The sequence below is a fragment of the Eptesicus fuscus genome, chromosome 3 (genome assembly GCF_027574615.1).
Source record: "Eptesicus fuscus isolate TK198812 chromosome 3, DD_ASM_mEF_20220401, whole genome shotgun sequence".
Lineage (NCBI taxonomy): Eukaryota > Metazoa > Chordata > Mammalia > Chiroptera > Vespertilionidae > Eptesicus > Eptesicus fuscus.
This window is the reverse complement of record NC_072475.1, coordinates 82,143,760-82,163,597: the sequence shown is the minus strand read 5'-3', so window position 1 is coordinate 82,163,597 and position 19,838 is coordinate 82,143,760. Positions and strand designations below refer to the sequence as shown.

General features: G+C 45.8%; 1 protein-coding gene across 1 annotated transcript in view; it reads left to right on the top strand.

The window, feature by feature from the left end:
* CRYBG3 (crystallin beta-gamma domain containing 3) overlaps positions 1 to 19,838 on the top strand; it is a 140,919-nt gene that overhangs the window by 72,967 nt on the left and 48,114 nt on the right. Inside the window, exons 9-12 of the mRNA XM_054714056.1 lie at positions 332 to 446; positions 3,125 to 3,160; positions 5,804 to 5,937; positions 9,171 to 9,297. Coding sequence (XP_054570031.1) covers positions 332 to 446; positions 3,125 to 3,160; positions 5,804 to 5,937; positions 9,171 to 9,297 — 412 coding nt within the window. The remainder of the gene's footprint in view (positions 1 to 331; positions 447 to 3,124; positions 3,161 to 5,803; positions 5,938 to 9,170; positions 9,298 to 19,838) is intronic.

Sequence of the window (19,838 nt, the reverse complement as noted above, 5' to 3'; positions counted from 1 at the left end):
TGATTGCTCCAATTTTCAAAAGAATGGAACATGGTGGTATGGTATTGATACTTCACTTATATTCTGCTTGACTTGAAGTATTGGAAATTTTTAATGCTTGGAAAACATATGATAGACTTACTATAGAATCAGTAATGCTGAATGTAAGTACTTAATAGCATGTTAACTTGTTGTTTCTTGCTTGGCACAGTCACTTTGAGAGAGTTTGATTAGCATAATTCCATGATGGGTTTTTATTTTGTTTTTACGTAGACCTTTTTCCTTTTAACTTTTACAAAACCAGACTAAGGTATTCCTGTTATGCTTTAACCAATCATTCCTTCCTTTTTAGTTGGCTTGCATACCCAGATATTAATTTTAAGGGGCAAGCTACAATTTTGGAAGAAGGCCATGGACTCTTTGAGATTTCTGCAGCAGAAATGAAATCATTGCAACCACTTCAAATGGTAAGCAAATGTAAAAAAAACAATATTTTTTTCAAATACCCTTGAATCCAAAATTAAATAGCTCTGATGATTGCTCATGCATCTCAATCCTGAGAAATGAATGTGAATACTACCTGAATCAACAAACGATGAATTCATTGTTTTTCTGTTTCTTTATATTGTAGAGAATATCCATGTGAGAAATTTTAATTTTTTTCCAGAAGACAAACATCTAATTTATTTTGTGCTAAAGTTAAACAGTACATGCAATCCTATCTAATAAAAGAGTAATATGCAAATTGACTGTACCTCCGCTACTCCCACAAGCCACACCCACCAGCCAATCAGGAGCGAGTTAACCCAACCAGATGGCAACCAGCCACGGACCGAGCAGGAGGCTTGGGTTTCCCCGGCAATAGAGGAAGCCAAGCTTTCCACCCACTCTGGCCAGCCCTGGCCTCTGCTCAAGGATACAAAGTTTCAATTATAGAAGATAAATAAATCCCAACAAAAATGGCTGCGGCCACGGAGCGAGCAGGAGGCTTGGGTTTTCCTGGCGATGGAGGAAGCCAAACTTCCTGGCCTGCCTTGGCCTCCACTCAAGGCTACAAAGTTTCAATTATAGAAGATAAATAAATCCCAGATCCCAGGGCCTCTGCTTGGGTCGCCGGGAGGCGTGGCCGGCCTGCAAACTACCACAGGCCCCTCGCCCAGGCCACCCCACGCCCCAGGGGAACCCTCACCCTGATATGGGACACCCTTCAGGGCAAACCAGCTGGCCCCCACCCGTGCACCAGGCCTCTATCCTATCTAATAAAAGAGTAATATACAAATTGACCATCACTCCAACCACATAAGATGGCTGCCCCATGTGGTCAAAGATCCTGCCCCTGTGTGGACACAAGATGGCCACCACAAGATGGTCAGCAGGGGTGGGCAGTTGGGAGGGACCAGGCCTGCAAGGGAGGGCAGTTGGAGGCGATCAAGCCTGCAGGGGAGGGCAGGAGTGACCAGGCTGGCAGAGGAGGGAAGTTGGGAGAGACAGGGCCTGGAGAGAGGGGCAGTTGGGGGCAACCCAGGCCTGCAGGGGAGAGCAGTTGGGGGGGACCAGGCCTGCAGGGGAGGGCAGTTAGTGGTGACCAGGCCTGCAGGGGAGGGCAGTTAGTGGTGACCAGGCCTGCAGGGGAGGGCAGTTAGGGGTGACCAGGCCTGCAGGGGAGGGCAGTTAGGGGCAAACAGGCTGGCAGGGAGCAGTTAGGCATCAATCAGGCTGGCAGGGGAATGGTTAGGGGGTGATCAGGCTAGCAGGCAGAAGCAGTTAGGGGCAATCAGGCAGGCAGGCAGGCAGGCAAGCAGTTGGGAGCCAGCAGTCCTGGATTGTAAAAGGGGTCCCAGATTGGAGAGGGGTCCCAGATTGGAGAGGGTGCAGGCTGGGGTGAGAGACACAACCCCCATGCACGAATTTCGTGCACCAGGCCTCTAGTTTCCTTATAAATGTTCTGTGAAATTTTTGACTATTTAATAAAGTTTTGAATTTTCTTTTTTATGCTTATTATAAATTACTTATAAATTATACTCTTCAATTGTAGTAATACATGCTAAGCTCAGCATTAGTAATAAATGGGCAGTCTGTCAGTGGTGGCTTTCTTAAAGATAAGTACCTTCAGTGTTTATTTGTTTTCTTGCAAACATTTTTATTTGAGGTGCAAAGTATTAATTAAATGTTACCTGTATGATAAAGGCATATTTGGTTGTTTTGTGCCTTTTTTAAAAAATTACGAACAAACTAAGAAATTTTAAGAAATATTATAATGAGGGATAGCATTAGAAACAAGTAGATTGTAGAATTAGTTGTGTGTTTTTTTGTGAAAAGAAAGGTACTTTTTCTGCTCTATAAAAGCATGTCAAACTCAGAGGCTAACACGGGCCAAATAAATGAGGCATGCGGCCCATGGGCCGCGAGTTTGACATACTTGCTCTATAACCTTGAGGCCAAAAAGATATTAAATGTGATAAAAAGTATTGACAGAACATGGAAGAGGAAGTGCTCTCTCTAATTTAAAAGCTCAAGCAATTGTAGAGAAAACTTTTAGTAATAAGTGCTTTAGAAATCTCTTCTGCCAAATGAGGTTTTTAAATCTAACAATTCCACTCTTATTTTTGGATTTGGGATTAAATCTTTAATTGTTTATGTGTGCTTAAGGACTAAAGTTCTGTTTTCTTCCTTGTAATTATTGTAATCTGGAAAGTATAATACATATGTTTTTTTTAATCTCAGAGAGGAATGGGGAGAGAGAGAGAGAGAGTGATGATGAGAGAGAATCACTGACTGGCTGCCTCCTGCATGCCCCACACTGGGAATTGAGCCCACAACCCAAGTATGTGCCCTGACTGGGAATCGAACCTGTGACCACCTGGTTCATAGGTCATTGCTCAACCACTGAGCCACACTGGCCAGGCTGGAAAGTATCTTTTAATATCTCCTGCCCCATCTACATTGATGTAGAGAAGTCTGGCTTGACTTTAACTATTGTAAAGTTCTGTTCTTAAAATTTTAAATTTACCACAACTTAAATTTAACTGGTACATAATCTTCACTAATCAGATTTTTATATAGCCTATATATGCATGTCACATAGTTACTTTCAAATGTTTTAAATGTTTATATATTTAACATGAAAATTTCTTATTTTCTTAAGGGTGGACTGAAAGTGGAAATGCCCATGAACTTAAAGGTAAGTTTGGAACAGGCTTTTGTAGTAGCTAAAAAAGATTGAGTATTAATTTTTTGTGTAATTTGAACTGTTAAAATAGAAAACAATTATCTGAATATATGTTAACAATGCCCAGCTTGTGAATGTTGGGTTAGGGGGAGGTGACTGCACGAAAGCCCAGGTCTGTACTGAAAACGCAGTCAAACCCAGTAAGCACCTGCTGACAGTGAAAAGTGGTCAGTTTGATTTTGGTTTGGGGTGGGGTATAGGTGGCAGGTAGATATTCAGGTGGAGATACCTAGCAGGCCTTTGGGGTGATGCTCAAGGAGATCTAGGATGGTTAGAGGGTGTAGATAGCTCTGTCAGGTAGACGGCAGTTTTTAAATCATGCGTATTTAAAGAGAAGGATAGAGGCAATGAAAACTAGAGTGGTAGCGGTGCCACAATTAAGCACATTTTGGGAAAGAAAGGAAGAAATAGAATTATAAAATGTGTCTAAGGAGAGGTCAGAAGATAAAAGTGCAGTGAGAAAAGCTGCCAATAGGCCTCTGTGTAATGAGGGCTTGGCACCTCCAGGGGCAGGGGTGGGCAGCGATTTATCCATTCTCCTCTCCTCCAAACACACAGCATCCAAACCTCTCATTGGGGGCTTCCTAATTTGTGGAATTGACTACCATTCTCTCTAGATGGAGTCTTTTGGAACTCAATATCTGAGGGTGTCTAATACATTTTGGCTGTATGATGGAATCACACATATCTGAGTTAAAAAAATACTTATGCCTGGGTTCCACTCACAAAGGTACTGTTTTGGTCCTGGGTGCGGTCATATTTTCCAGAGCTTCCCCAGTGATTCTAACTTTTAACCAAAGTTTCAAACCGGGGACCCAGTAGAGGCAGAATTAGCTGGGACACTCCCTGAGTAGCTCCTGTCGCAGTCTCCTTGCTTGCTGAGTCAGAACTTAGGTGCAGCAGCCTGGGTCTTCCTTGGACGTTGCAGTCTGGCAGGTTGTAGGGGTGTGTGAATGGAATGGCTATCATAGACAGTCACAATTTTCACGGTGTTAGATGTTAGTTATGGCTTACTCATCAAAGGATTATCGCTTCTTTCTTATTTTGGGTGTGTTCGGCATATGTATTCAACCCAAATAAAACTTCATTACTTCCAATACAGCACCTGGTGAAGACTCAACGGGTAGAAAACTGCAGGAGCAGTGCTACATGTTTACTTCAGTCTGTATAATTTTATCAGTTTTTACAAAAGGTATACATAACCCATAGACATGACAATAGGGTGGTAAAGGCTTTGCGGGGAGGAGAGGGCAATGGGGAATAAAAAGGGGACATACCTAATACTTTCAACAATAAAGATTTATAAAAAAGAAAATAATAATAAGAGCTATCACTTGCTGGTTCGCTGTGGTTAAGCATGGGATCTTACTTGCCAAGGTCATGTGTTGCCAGCTGTGCACAGATTATGCCATTGGCCACAAATAGGACCAAGTGATAGTATGTGGGTAGACTAGCGCTGTTATCACTTCCACATACTAAGGGCAGCTCATACGTGAGAATAAAGAGCATCAAAAATGGTGGAAAAGAAATACTTGTACCAATCCAAATTTGAAGTAAATGAAATGTTGCAAATTTATTTCCTTCTACATTTACCTCCTCCCCCCTAATTTAAACCCACTATGGAGTAAAAATACTATAACTTTTTCAATCATTTTTTATTTTTAGGAAGTTTTATACTTAGACTCAAGAATTTGCCTGTCTCTTTCTTCTCGTTAAATAGTAATGACCATAGAAGCAGCGTTATAGGAAACAGCATATGTTTTCTCAAATCCATAGATAATTTATTATTATGCCCTGGGAACTCAAGAGAATTTTTATTTCTCACAGGGGAAATTCCATAAGTATAAGGAAGGTTTGTATTAAATTCTAACCACAGGAATCTTACCTTATAATAGACAAATATGCAAATTGACCGCACCTTCGCTACACCCAAGCCACGCCCACCAACCAAGCCACGCCCACCAGGAAACTGTTGCAAGGACGCTGGGTGCGGCCGAGCCCAAGGCCGGGGAAAGCCGCCCGAGGCTTTCCCCGGCCTTGGGCACCAGCGGGGAGCCTGCACCGATCGCAGGAAGCCACTGGGGGTCGGCTCCTGCGATCGGTAGCAGGGACGCTGGGTGTGGCCAAGCCCAAGGCCGGGAAAGCCGCCCGGGGCCAAGCCCCGACCCTGAAGGCAGAAGGCAGTGGCCACAGCCAAGGCCTGGGTCCCCGGTGCCGGCAGAAAACTGGTGCAGGCAGCCAGTGAATGAAGGTCTATTGCACGAATCTTCGTGCAAATGGGCTACTAGTAAACTTATAAAGATAATTCAAGAACGAGTTATAAGAGTTTATCCTGTTAGAGGATCCTAGGATTTGGGTAATCAGAACAATGTGATCAGACTTGAGTATTTTAATATAAGAGAGTATACTATTAAGATATTTTATCATTGTGATGCTAAAGACTCATTTATGCCTTGTGACTGTCAGACACTGTGCTCGAGTGTAAGTATATATTAATGAAAAAACAGACCGTGATCCTTATTCATGGTGTTGTCTTTAGTGTGTATCTATTCTAAAATATGAGCATGTTAAGTACTTTTCTTTCATATTTTTTAGGTTATTATTTATGAAGAACCTCACTTCCATGGACAGGCCAAAGAGTTTAGTGAACATATAGATTCTGTCCCTAATTTTTTAAAAAATGATGAGGACTTTCATGGAATTGGATCTATTCGTGTCATCGGTGGAGTGTGAGTGTCATATTTTCAATAGTTGATTTAGTCTATTTATGAAGGTCAGTACAGAAAATGTGCTAAGCAGAGCAAAAACCACCTGCCTTAGTCTGAAGATATAAATTCCTTTGATAATATGGGAAATAAAAAATATTAGCTAATAGTAGCTTCCTGTGAACTCTTGGCATTACAGATGTTGAGGTAGATTAAATAGAGAAAATAGTTTCCAAAACTTCAGCACTTAGTATTACTAATCACAATATAGAAATAAGAATTGCAAATAAAATTATTTTCTTACAGATTATGAACATGGATGAGAGCCCTAGTATTTTTTGTTTGTTTTAAATATTTTTATTGATTTCTGAGAGGAAGGGAAAGGGAGAGAAGGATTGAAACATCAATGATGAGAGAGAATCATTGATTGGTTGCCTCCTACACACCCCACACGGTGAATCGAGCCCACAACCCAGGCATATGCCCTGACCGGGAATCCAACCATGACCTCCTGGTTCATAGGTCGACACTCAAACACTGAGCCACACCGGCCAGGCTTAAAGTATTTTTAGTGAATATTCTGTCCTATAGCTTCCTGATACACTCTGATCTCATAGGGTCAACACAACACAAAATAAAAAATCTCTTCTGTTGATCTTAGTTGACGCTGTGCTGACATTGACAGTGAGCCCTCCCTCATGAAAGAAGTAGCCTGGTTGTCTGTTTCAAAGTAAGGCATTTTGATATTGTTAACCTGTGGCCCTGAACTGCATTTGGAAGCCCCCAAAGGACTCCTAAGTATAAACCCAAGTGTAGCCATGATTGTGCTAACTCAGTCTCAATCAGCAGTTACTGGGGCCGGAGCCCCAGGAAATCTGTGGCCCGACTCGGCTGTGCCCTCTGTATTTGTATCCTGGCAGGTAAAATCAGTACTGATCCCTCCAAATACTTCCTGTTAGTCTCTCTGTTGATATGTTGGTCTATTTGGAATGTTGGTTCATTTTAATTTAAGCCTTGGTACCTCTTGATACTTGAGCTAACATTGTATAACTTATTCAGGATACTCTAGCGAAAGATGATATTAAAATACTTTATCCATAGAAATTAAATGACTTATATAAGATCACTCAAGCATCTACATTTTAGAGACTTAGAATTTTCTATTTACAGCAAAAAAAAATCAAGCGATGGCCATACCAACCAAATTGGAATTATAAGAGACTATGCAATATGCTAGATAGGTGGGTCATATCCATAATTGGTCTGACATTTTGGTAATCATCTAACTCTTTTTTTGTTTTGTTTTGGTAAATATATTTATTTTCATAAAAGTTTATTTTTTTTTCTTTCAACTTTATTTTGTAATTATTTTTGAATTTTAAATTTTTATCAGGGGCTTGAAGAACAAATATGCTTTGGACAAACACATTTCTGTTGTGTTGTATTTATTTGCGGTGTTCTCTGATTTGTGAACACACATGCTTCTTGTTAATCCTTTGGTAAATATTTTTGCCTTTTCTTCCTTCTGGGATCCAGATATTGTTCCCATTAACTAGATTGTGATTTTCATTGTTCTTTTCTACAATTATTTTATAAAAATCTCAAAATATTATGGCTCACAATACAACATACACACTTTCATTTTTAGATGGCAACTGCAGAGAAAAATGTGATGTCCCCATTGAGAGATAAACAGCTAACTTCATTATTTTTTCTGTGTTTCTACCATTTTTCACTTTTGTCAGCTGTTTATGAGCTCTTCCTCATCTCTCTCCCATCTTGAGGAATCTGGGGAAAGAGAGGTTGATGTTTCTTAATTTTTCTCAGATAACATCTACATTTTAATATCTCAGATGGATATATATATATATATATTGAATCTTAATCAAATCTATTCAGAAAAACTGGGCAGAAGATTTTCAACTGTCATTATATGAAAATTTACTGGTCTGTTCTTTAATATTATGGTCCTCTGTACCTTTTATTCTTTTTCCCATTAAATGCATTAAAAGCTTGCTTCGAGTAGCCTCATTTATATAAAAGAAAGCTTAGAATTTGAAAGTTTTCTTATAAGATTTATTTTCACATAATAGCTTAAGAATAAAGAAAATGCTAGTTTCTGTACACATTACAAATATATTAAGATGTATAAGACATGTTTATTCCAACTCATGTGCCCCCCTTCCCCTGCTGTACGCACACCTGCAGCACAAAGTGGGGAAGGATTCATGATTGCTGAGCGGCTCCTGTAGTTCTGCACCCTATGGAAACAATTCTGTGGAATATTTTTATATCTTCACAACGATAGTAGGGGTGGAGAAAGGAAACTAACAGTAATAGCCTTACCAGGCTTCAGTTTGTCCAACTCCAGAATTCAGAAGTCCCCAACACAGGAGCCCAAAATAGTCATCCTTGGCATGTGCCAGGGAGGGGATCCCACTCTGGTCGCACAGTGTGGCTGCAGGGAGGGTCTAAGTGCGTCAACACACACTGTGACCCGTCTTTGCCCACACTGCATTAGCTACTCCGGTTACTCCGTAAAATGTAAGTTTCATGGAGGAGCTTAATGCCTAATGGTGTTTGTCAGTGTTCTGTACTGACAGTTTTAGATGAGAAGTCCAGAAGCCTGTGTCCTTGAAACGTACTGATAAAATGGCGGGAGCAACGCTTCCCACCATAAACACCTGCAGACGTCTCTGCATGCACGAAGGCCACCACGGCTAATGCCAGCTCGGTCGCACTTCCCAGTGTCTCTTTGCTAAACCCCCATGCAATGTGTTTTAGGTCTGAAGCCTGGTGAGAGGCTCCTTTGATCTGAACCTAAACGAATGTTTAATGTAGTAATCATGCTGTCGTTCCAGAGGGCTTCATCAGTACAACAGGGGTGACTATCTTTGCATCTCAGTGTGGGTTTGTAACTTGTCTCATTGCCTATTTGTGCTTTCCATTATTTTTTACTTGGTAAACTGTTCTTCAGCCATTTGGAGATGTGGTATCAGGCCACACCACATGCATTAATGAGCACTGCTTTGTTGTAATTCTGCAACAGTTAACCTTTTTGGGGGAAGAGACTGCAAACTATAAAAATTATTGATCCATGAAGAGTATACCATTTGTCTTTGTAAATGGTAAAAAAGCAAATGTGTTGCTTTTTAAAACACTGATGTGCAACGGGGTGCTTTATCATGGTTTTTTTTTCCTTGCGTTCTTGACTACCGTTTTATTAATGGCTCTGTTGTTGTCCTCTGTATTTCTAGGTGGGTTGCCTATGAAAAAGAACATTTTAAAGGCCAACAATTCTTGCTTGAAGAAGGAGATTTTGAAGACAGAAATGCTTATGGGGCATTGAGCGGCCCCATCTTGTCTTTCCGGTACTTACAAGCTGTGAGTTAGCTCCCAATTTCTTAATTTCTCTCTTTATTTTTTCGTAAAAATTGGACATGACCTCTGATACAACATAAGGTTTTAACATCTTTCAACACCTGAGGGTACTAAACTGAACTGCTTATGTGACTTACCTGTTTTTTGTTTGTTTGTTTTTTAATTGAATTTATTGGGGTGACATCCTATCTAATAAAATAGTAATATGCAAATTAACTGTCACTCCGTCACAAAGATGGTGGCACCCAGTCCCCTCAGCCCCGCCACTGGAGTGTCCAGGCCTGTCGGCCCGGCTGGGGGTCGTGGGGACCAAGCGGCGAGGCTGGATCCGCCCCCTCTGGCAGCGGATCCTGTCTCACTGCTCCACCACTGCTGGAGTGTCCAGGCCTGTCAGCCTGGCCAGGGGCCGCGGAAGTATTGTGAAAGCAAAGGTGAGAGACATAAGTAAAATCAGAGTGTCTAGGAAAAATTAAAGGGAAGATATCCTAAAACTTCCAGGAAATCTCCACCAATGAAGCAAAGAAAAAAACCCTCTATTATTCTGTGAGCACCAAACCAAACTGGGTTGGGGTCTCAAACAATTCGCTCATATGATTACAAAGACAGACAGAAACTCCCAGATTGGAGAGGGTTCCCCTGAGGGCTCCCAGATTGGAGAGGGTGCAGGTCGGGTTGAGGGACCCCCCCCCAACCCTACCCACCTCCCCCCGTGCACGAATCTTCGTGCACCGGGCCCCTAGTTGGTTAATAATAATATAGGTACAATTCTGTAATACATCATCTGTATATTGTGTGTTCACCACCCCAAGTCAAGTCTCCTTCCATCATCATTTATCCCCACTTTGCCTTCTTCTACCTCCCCCCTTGCCTGTTTTTCTAACTGCCATGATTGTTTCAGAATACTTGTATTTACTTTTCACCTGTTGATTCCACATTTTTGAGCACCTGCTTTTTTTTTTTTTTTAATATATTTTATTGACCATTTACAGAGAGGAAGGGAGAGAGGGATAGAGAGTGAGAAACATCAATGTGAGAGAAACATCGATCAGCTGCCTCCTGCACACCCCCCACTGGGTATGTGCCCGCAACCAAGGTACGTGCCCTTCACCAGAATCAAACCTGGGACCCTTGAGTCCGCAGGCCGACGCTCTATCCACTGAGCCAAACCGGCTAGGGCTGAGCACCTGCTTTGATAGCTGCATTGTGCCAGGTGCTGGAGATACAGTGGCAGAGACTCAGCCCTGCCCTCACAGAGCAGGCAGTCTGACAGGGAAACGGCGCTTACAGCAGTGTTTGATGTTGTTTGATGGTGACTGGCTTGAATACAGAGTACTGAGGGTACTCAGAAAAAGGTCAGTTACTTCTATTGGAAGTGAGAGGAAGTTAAGAGGACAGCTCAGCTGAAAGTTCAAGTTCAGGAGTTACCGGGTGAAGAAATTCAGGACAGGGTGAAGGGGAAAGGTAGGTGCTGTTTCAGTAAGAGAGTAACATATATATAAAGGCAAGGATGTAAGCCAGTGGTTCTCAGTTTGGGGTGATTTTACCCTCTAGGGGCCATTGGCAGTGTCTGGAGAAATTTTGTATTGTTGTGATGGGGGGGAGGGGGCATGCTACTGACATTTAGTGGGTAAAAGCCAGGGACACTGCTGAACACCTACAATTCAAAGGGCAACCCCCTCACCTCACCTTGCCAACAAAGAAGGAATCATCTGACCTAAATGTTAATAGTGCTGAGGTTGAGAAACTGCCATATTAAGTAATGGGAGGGGAGGCGAGGGGGATGGGAAATGCAGTTAAGTCGGGGTATTAGGGAGAACTTTGGGAAGATGAGTCCAGAGGCAGATAATGCAGGGCCTTATATGCCATGTTGGAGATTCACATTTTTTTTCTTGATAATGAGCCACTGATGGATTTTAGACCTAGTGAGTATGATTGGATTAGTGGTTTAGAAAGCTCTTTTTGGTGACTGTATTAAGAAATGGCACAGTGTAAAGGAAGTCTGGAGAAAAGAGGACCAGGACCTTGCGGGACTCCAGTGAAAGCTGATGAAGCTGTAGAGAAGAGAAGGTGAATGATAGAGAGTTCTGTAGGAAACCAGAGCTTCTCAAATGTTGCTCATTTCTCTGACCAGCTCTGCAGACTCTAATATGCTCAGAGGGGCATGTTTTCTTATGATTGAGGCATTCCCACTGCAGTCTCTTTCCAAACTAATCTGTACCCATATGAACTCTAAACTCTGGCATAATGAAAGCCCTCTTTGAAGGAACTGATAACGAAGCGAAGGGTGGTTGTGGGTCCACGTGGACTGAGCACAGGGTGAGCGCAGAGGTTGTGTGCTCTGGCCCTTCTGGTCTGTGTGTCGGGGCCAGCAGCAGCTCTGCTGCACCCCTCGCCTGGTCAGACAGGAGGAGCCAGAATGGGAAAGAAGCACAGGGAACAAAGGAGCTTTTTTTTTTTTTTTTTCCTCCCATAAAACATCCTTGTTCATGAGAGTTAGAAACCAGTTCTACCTGACAGAAATACAGGGCAATCCACTGAAGACTGGGGACTGAGTTTACTTGAGTGACAGGTAACTTTTGAGGTATTTAGTCCATGATATACAGTGACCAGCAGTTTTCTCTACCTAGCCACTCCTTACCTGAGCACTAAAAGGCAAGCAAGACAAAATAAGATAGTCTTCAATTTTTTTTTAAAGGTCATTTGACCACACTCTTTGAGTAAACAGTGGGTCATGATTTGATGCATCTTCCACCTTGTATCAAAATTTTCTTTTCCCTCCTTATTTCAAAAAGAATTGAATGGAAGCATTGCTGATCTTAGAAATGTTTAGAAATGAATGTGATGGTATCTTCCAAAGATGACTGTGACTAAAATAAGCTAACAAAAAAACAAAACTTCGTCTCACTAATTAAAATCTACCAATAGTAGAAAACATGAAAATATATGAATACTGTAACTGTACAGGGTGGGGCAAAAGTAGGTTTACAGTTGTAACCACTTTTGAGTGCAAAAATTATTTTGTATTATTATTTACTTTTTGCATTTGAAAGTAGATACAACTGTAAACCTACTTTTGCCCCACCCTGTAGAGCTAAATAATCTATATATATAAAAGCCTAAGCGACCGTTGCAACTGAAACAACTGAACGAACGACCAAACAGGCTGTGTGGGGTGACCAGGCCGGCAAGGGAGTTAGTTAGGGCCGACCAAACGACTGAGCAGCGGGCTGCGTGGGGCGACCAGGCCAGCAGGGGGGTTAGTGAGGGACGACCACATGACTGAACAGCAGGCTGCATGGGGCGACCAGGCTGGCGGGGGCGGGGGGCAGTTTGGGGGCGACCAGGCTGGCAGGGGGGGGGCAATGAGGGGCAACCAGGCTGGTGGGGGGCAGTTGGGGATGACCAGGCCGGCAGGGGGGCCAGTAAGGGGCAACCAGGCCGGCAGGGGGACCAGTTAGGGGTGACCAGGCCAGGGGGGGGGGAGTTAGGGGTGACCAGGCCAGAAGGGGGGTTAGTTAGGAGTGATCAGGCAGGCAGGCAGGTGAGCAATTAGGAACCAGTGGTCCCGGATTGTGAGAAGGATGTCCCAGATTGGAGAGGGTGCAGGCTGGGCTGAGGGGACCCCCCCCCCCCAATACATGAATTTCGTGCACTGGCTCTCTAGTTATGAAATATTTGATATAGAGAGTCTATGATAATCTACATTGGAAAAATTGGCATGTTAATTAGTGCTGCATATAAAATTTGTGGAATTTACAAAAATGACAGTTTTTATGTAAATAAGTAAAAGTACCCTTTCAAGAAAATCTTCTGTTCTCTTTAAATTAGATTTTTTTAAAGTTAAAAGGTGGGGTAGAGAACCAAGATGGCGGCAAAGTTAAACAAATGAACTGCGCCGCGCACAGCAATTTCAAAAATACAACTAGAGGACAGAGTGTCTGCCACCCAGAACCACAGGAGAGCTGGCTGAATGGTGGATTTACAACTAAGAGGGAAGAGGAAAGAGCAAATGCGGAGGGGCTGAGGTGCGGAGGCGCGTGAATCAGGCTGATGGCGGGGGAAGGGACGCGCGGCTTTTTTTCCAACCCTAAGGGAGATAAGCTCCCCATCACTCTGAAATCCAGCTTCTGGGGACGCGTGGGAGACCCAGACACCTTCGTGGAGAAGCTGGACTCTCGGCCATCGTGTCGGAAAGTGAGAGCAACTTTCTTGCAGAGGTGCGCCCAGCAATCAGTGTTTACTGCGCTGGAGCACGGGACGCGGGGACTTGGAAACGCGGAAAGGCAGAAAAGGCAGACTTGCAGCCATTGCCGTTTGCCACACCCTAGCCTAGTGACGCCCTGAGACCCCGCCCCGCCCTGAGACCCGCCCCACATATTCTACAAACCCGCCCAGGCTCCAAACAGCAGCTTTTGCATATAAATGGCCTGCCCTGTGGCAGCTTAACCAAATAAACTGCAGCTCCAGTCAGACTGCTCCAAAACCACTCAAGCAGGAGGAGAAAACTGCAGTTTTTGCTGTAACTCCTGCTGAGTGGCCTTAGACAGTAGCTGACCTGCACCCCATTGGAGACCCAGAAACGAGGGCATCTAGTGGTCGGTGTGAGACGACACCAGATTTCAACCACTCGCATAAGGGACACATTCAAGAGGCAGACTCAGTGAGTGCCAAAGCCCTACTGGAACAAGTCCCGGCCCATAAACGTGTCTGCTGCACAGCAACTCTTCCTTTATAGATACAGCGGGTCCTCACAGCCAATTGGCCTGGAGGAAAATTCCTCCCAGTGACACCAACAACAATCAAGACTTAACTACACAAAGGAGGACCAAGATGGAGGCATAGGGCAGACACCTGATTGTTGCCTACCACAACAATTTTGAAACTACAACGGGAAAACAGAGCAGACACCATCCAGAACCACTGGAGGGCTGGCTGAGCAGATGCTCTACAACTAGAATAAAAGAGAGGGGTATGCGGGATGATGCTGATGCCGGTGAGCCAAAGATCACACTTTAAGAACTACAGCTCAGGCGACACAATGGCGGCCTGGAACGTGCTCGGCGCAGTTCCCCCAGCGGTCTCCAGCTGAGGGGACGGCTCCACTCGCTGCCGAGCACGAACAGACGAGTCCCTGGGAGACATGGGGTGGGAGACCCCGCGCTTGCTGACCTCCGAGTCCTTCGAGAATCTCAGCGCCCCGGAAGCAGCCAGGTGCGCACACCCAGCGACCGGCCACCGCTGCAGACCCGAGCACCGACGCAGCGACCCTGGACCAGCCCGCCACCACGCACCGGAGCTTCGCCAAGCCTGCCGCCCAACGAATTCCGCGGCAGCCGCCCCGGAGCTTTGAGAAAATGGCCGGAGGAATTGCTGAGAGGGAATTGACAGATGAGAGTTGGGATCAGGAAGACGAGGCCCCGCTGGGTCCTGGATCCAGGAGTGCTTGCCCAGCGACTGGTCGCCGCTGCAGACCCGAGTGCCGCCGCAGCGACCTCGGACCAGCCCGCCGCCGCGCACTGGGCGCACCGGAGCTTCGCCGAGCCCGCTGCCCAACGAATTCCGCAGCAGCCGCCCCTGAGCTTTGAGAAAATGGCCGAAGGAATTGCTGAGAGGGAATTGACCGACAGGAATTGGGATCAAGAAGACGAAGCCCCGCTGGATCCCGGGTCCGGGTGAGGCCGCGCGCCCCTGGGTCCGGGCGAGGCTGGGACCCGGGTCAGGGTGAGGCTGCGCGCCCCTGGGTCTGGGCGAGGCCACGCGCCCCTAGATCCAGGTGAGGCCGCACACCCCTGGGTCCGGGTGAGGCTGGGTCCTGGGTCCGGGCGAGGCTGCGTGCCCCTGGGCCTGGGTGAGGCCACAGGCCCTTGGGTCTGGGGGAGGCCTCACACCCCTGGGCCCGGGTCTGGGTGAGGCCGTGCTCCTGGGTCCGGGAGAGGCCACGCGCCCCTGGGTCCGGGTGAGGCTGGGTCCCGGGCCCGGGTGAGGCCATGCGCCCCTGGGACCAGGAGAGGCCACGCGCCCCTGGGTCCGGGTGAAGCTGGATCCTGGGTCCGGGTGAGCCCGTGTGCCCCTGGATCCGGGTGAGGCTGGGTCCCGGGTCGGGCTGAGGCCGTGCCCTTGGGTCCAGGTGAGGCCACGCGCCCCTGGGTCCGGGTGAGGCCGTGCGCCCCTGGGTCCGGGAGAGGCCACGCGCCCCTGGGTCCGGGTGAGGCCACGCGCCCCTGGGTCCGGGTGAGGCCACGCGCCCCTGGATCCAGGTGAGGCCACGCGCCCCTGGGTCCGGGTGAGGCCACGCGCCCCTGGGTCCGGGTGAGGCTGGGTCCCGGGTCTGGGTGAGGCTGGGTCCCGGGTCTGGGTGAGGCCGCGCGCCCCTGGGTCCGGGCGAGGCTGCGCGTCCCTGGGCCTGGGTGAGGCCACAGGCCCTTGGGTCTGGGGGAGGCCTCACACCCCTGGATCTGGGTGAGGCTGGGTCCCGGGTCTGGGTGAGGTCGTGCCCCTGGGTCCAGATGAGGCTTGGTCCCGGGCCCAGGTGAGGCCATGCACCCCTGGGTCCGGGAGAGGCCACGCGCCCCTGGGTCCGGGTGAGGCCGGGTCCCAGGTCCGGGTGAGGCCGTGCGCCCCTGGGTCCGGGTGAGGCTGGGTCCTGGGTCCGGGTGAGGCCGTGCACCCCTGGGTCCGGGTGAAGCTGGATCCTGGGTCCGGGTGAGGCCGTGTGCCCCTGGATCTGGGTGAGGCTGGGTCCCGGGTCCGGGTGAGGCCGCGCGCACCTGGGTCCAGGGGAGGCCACGCGCCCCTGAGTCCGGGTGAAACTGGATCCCGCGGGTGAGGCCATGCGCCCCCGGGTCCAGGCGAGGCCGCGCGCCCCTGGGTCCAGGTGAAGCTGAATCCCGGGTCCGGGTGAGGCCATGCGCCCCTGGATCCGGGTGAGGCTGGGTCCTAGGTCCGGGTGAGGCCGTGCCCCTGGGTCCGGGAGAGGCCACGCGCCCCTGGGTCCAGGTGAAGCTGGATCCCGGGTCTGGGTGAGGCCGTGCGCCCCTGAATCCGGGCGAGGCTGGGTCCCGGGTCCGGGTGAGACCACGCGCCCCTGGGTCCGGATGAGGCTGGGTCCCGGGCCCAGGTGAGGCCACGCACCCCTGGGTCTGGGTGAGGCTGCGTCCCGGGTCCGGGTGAGGCCATGCACCCCTGGGTCCAGGTGAGGCCACGCGCCCCTGGGTCCGGGTGAGGCCGTGCCCCTGGGTCCGGGCAAGACCAAACCAGAGGGAGTCGGACCTGCATTACCACTATTTGTCCACCATCCAGAGCTGAAAAGTCAGTGCCGACATGTACACATAAGGAACTGGTGGACATTGAAATTGGGTCTCAAAAGAACTGTTGGTCCAGAAAGAAACTCACTACAGACTGATTCATTTGCCTGTCAGCATAACTATTATTGCTCGTCTCACATTCGGTTCTTATAAGTATATTTCTAGTAACACATGATCTCACTCATCTAGGGGAAATGATGAACAACATAGACTGATGAACAAGAACAGACCCAGAAACAAGAAGGCATCGATCGGACTGTCGGGCCTCAGAGGGAGGGTAGGGGAAGGTGGGGGTAGAGGGGAGAGATCAACCAAAGGACTTGTGTGCATGCATACGAGCCTAACCAATGGTTAAGGACAACAGGGAGGTGGGGGCATCCGTGGGGAGGGGTGTGGGATGGGAATGGGGGGATGAGGACCAATATGTGACACCTTAATCAATAAAGAAATTTAAAAAAAAGTTAAAAGGTTAGTTATTTAGTTATAGTTAAAGAAGTTTTCATAATCCTCATTATAATATTCTGACATTTGTCAAGGACCTTACTTTCGTGCTTATACTTAATCTTCACAAAGGCATACAACATCCTCTCAGTCTTACAGATTCAGAAACTAAGGACCTGAGAGATACTGTGCCCGAGTGTAAAGCTGTGAGTTGAGGGCAGGTCTGCCTACTCTGGAGCCTATGCCATATAATTCATTTTCCTCTTTTATAAAATGGTTAGACTAAAACAGCACTTATCAATGGAAAACTGGATTTCATTCAACCTAAGGTTTATTGGCACTTCATTTGTAGCTGTAAATATATGTCATGTTGCAGACAATGCACATACATATAATAATTATTTACATGAACTTTCAGTTTACTTACAATTTAAACTTATGTTCACAAAATATTTTCAGATGAAATATACAAACTAATCTGTACATATTTAGAAAATTTAGAATTTAAATATGTGTACATTATGAAAATGCTTTTAAAAACTTGCTTATCAAGTTATACTTAAAACAATTTTACATTCGCTAGACATAGTATATAATGGGAGAGTTCACTTTATTGAGGCATGCTTGACATGTAAAGAGTTGTGCATATTTCTTTTTATTTTTTATTTATTTATGTTTTAATCCTCACCTGAGGATATTTTTTTTCCATTGATTTTTAGAGAAAGTAGAAGGGAAGGGGAGAGACAGAGAGAGAAACATCGATGTGAGAGAGACACATTGATTGGTTGCCTCCTGCACACGCCTGGACCAGGGCAGGGATTGAGCCTGCAACCTAGGTATGTACACTTGACTGGAATCAAACCCATGACCTTCACTCCGAGGGCCGACGCTCTAACCACTGATCAAACCAACTAGTGCAAGCTGTGCATATTTTATGAGTTTGGGGATAAATTACACCTGTGAAACCATTACCACCATCAGCGCCATAGACATATTAATCACCTCCCAAAATTTTCTTTCATACCCTTTATTATTACTTTTTTAGGTGTGATAAAAAATTTGAAAAATTTAAGTATATAATACAATATTTAGATATAGGATTTAAAGCTTTTGTCACAGACCTACATAAGTAGGAGACTCTCAGATGTCTCTAACCTTAGAAAGAGTGAAATGCTACATTTTAAGATCTAAGTTGAGGTAATATAAAATAAACAAGAGGACAGAAAACTGCATAATACAGTACAGTTTTCTAATGTCTTGGCTCCAGTATGCAGAACACTCTGGATTCTACTGAGGTCAAACCCTGGGTGAGTTCCTTAGGGATAACGTGATCTGTGTCCCAGCGTGCTTTGGAGAGTACAACCAGAAATGTGTTCCTGATTCCAAATGAGTCAGGCAGATGTGTTGACTTGCAGTTGAGTACTTTTTTTAAAGGACAAGACCAGAAGGAATATAGCAGTATTTAGACTTCAGGGATTAAGGAAGGAATTTTTATTTTTTGGCTTTCTCAACAAAACTGTCTTAATAGACTTGTTTTCCACTAGCTTTGTTATTTGTTTTTGTTACGATTTTCAGGCTTTGGGGCTCTTTCAAATCTCTGGAACCAGGTGGAATGCAGTGGAGGTCTTTCTCCTACAGGAACGGATATGCTCAATCTCCACTGGTGTCCCAGGTCACACCGTCCACGGGGCTTGTAGCGCAGAAGCTCTGGAGCCCAGTCAGCTGAGGGATTTTATGGAAATTAAAAATAATCAAATTACTGATCCTAAAGGCTGTGTTTGGTCCTGCGGCAGCTGCTCGTTTGTTTTCTCTAGCAGCAGGAGTACTGTACCTGAGACACTATTAACCCTTTGCACTCGCTTGCTTTTTTCTCGATTCCTTTATTCTACTCGGGATTTAATTTTTTAAATACCCCAGATTTTACAAAGCGCAGCAGTAGAATAAAAAACTGGAGTTTCTTTTCATACAAACTTATTTATTTGGATTTTTTATATTTCAAATGATTGATACATTCAAAGAGTAATTTTAATCTCTCTAATTTTTCATGGTGTGATATTTTTTGAAACATTCACCCACATGAAGACCTGGTTTACATTCACATGTTTCGCAAATATAAATCGTCTCTCTTCTTCCTCCTTTGATTTTTCTGTTAGAACAAACAACACAATCTTTGTGTTTTTTGTTAGGGTGAGGTGTGATTATATGGAGCTTTCCATCTAAACGTTGCCCTAAGTTAATGGATAATAATCTACCCCTGGAAGTTAGTGTACCATCTCTGAATTCTCCAACAAGATCATGTACTAGTTTCCTAATAAATTTCACATGCGTTATCAGTTTTTCATTTTTTCTTTTTTGGCATAAGTTGAGACGGCATTTACATTTTACTTGTCCTTTCATGCTAATGAAAACAAGAAAAGATACTGGAAAAATAGACAAAAATCCTCCCCCCCCCCCCCCCCCCCACCCCGCAGTGAAACTACGTGTCGAGTGTGGCTCGACATACGAACTGCTACCGATGCTAACCGTGTCGAGTCACACTCGACATCCGAGTGCAAAAGGTTAAACTATCCAGATTTTTCAACGGATGTAAGTGCTTTGAAAAAATAAAGTGGAATATAGAGTTGAGGTCATTCCATCATTACTCATTCTTCTTGAGCTGTAAAGCTCCACTTAAATCAGTGTGACTTCCAAGTTATTTAATTGTGCCTAATCAAGTGGTGACAGTGACCTTGTAACCTCGTGGACTTAGGACCTCGTGACTCCGAGTGCCTGTTGCAGTCACCTCCAGAACAAGACAGT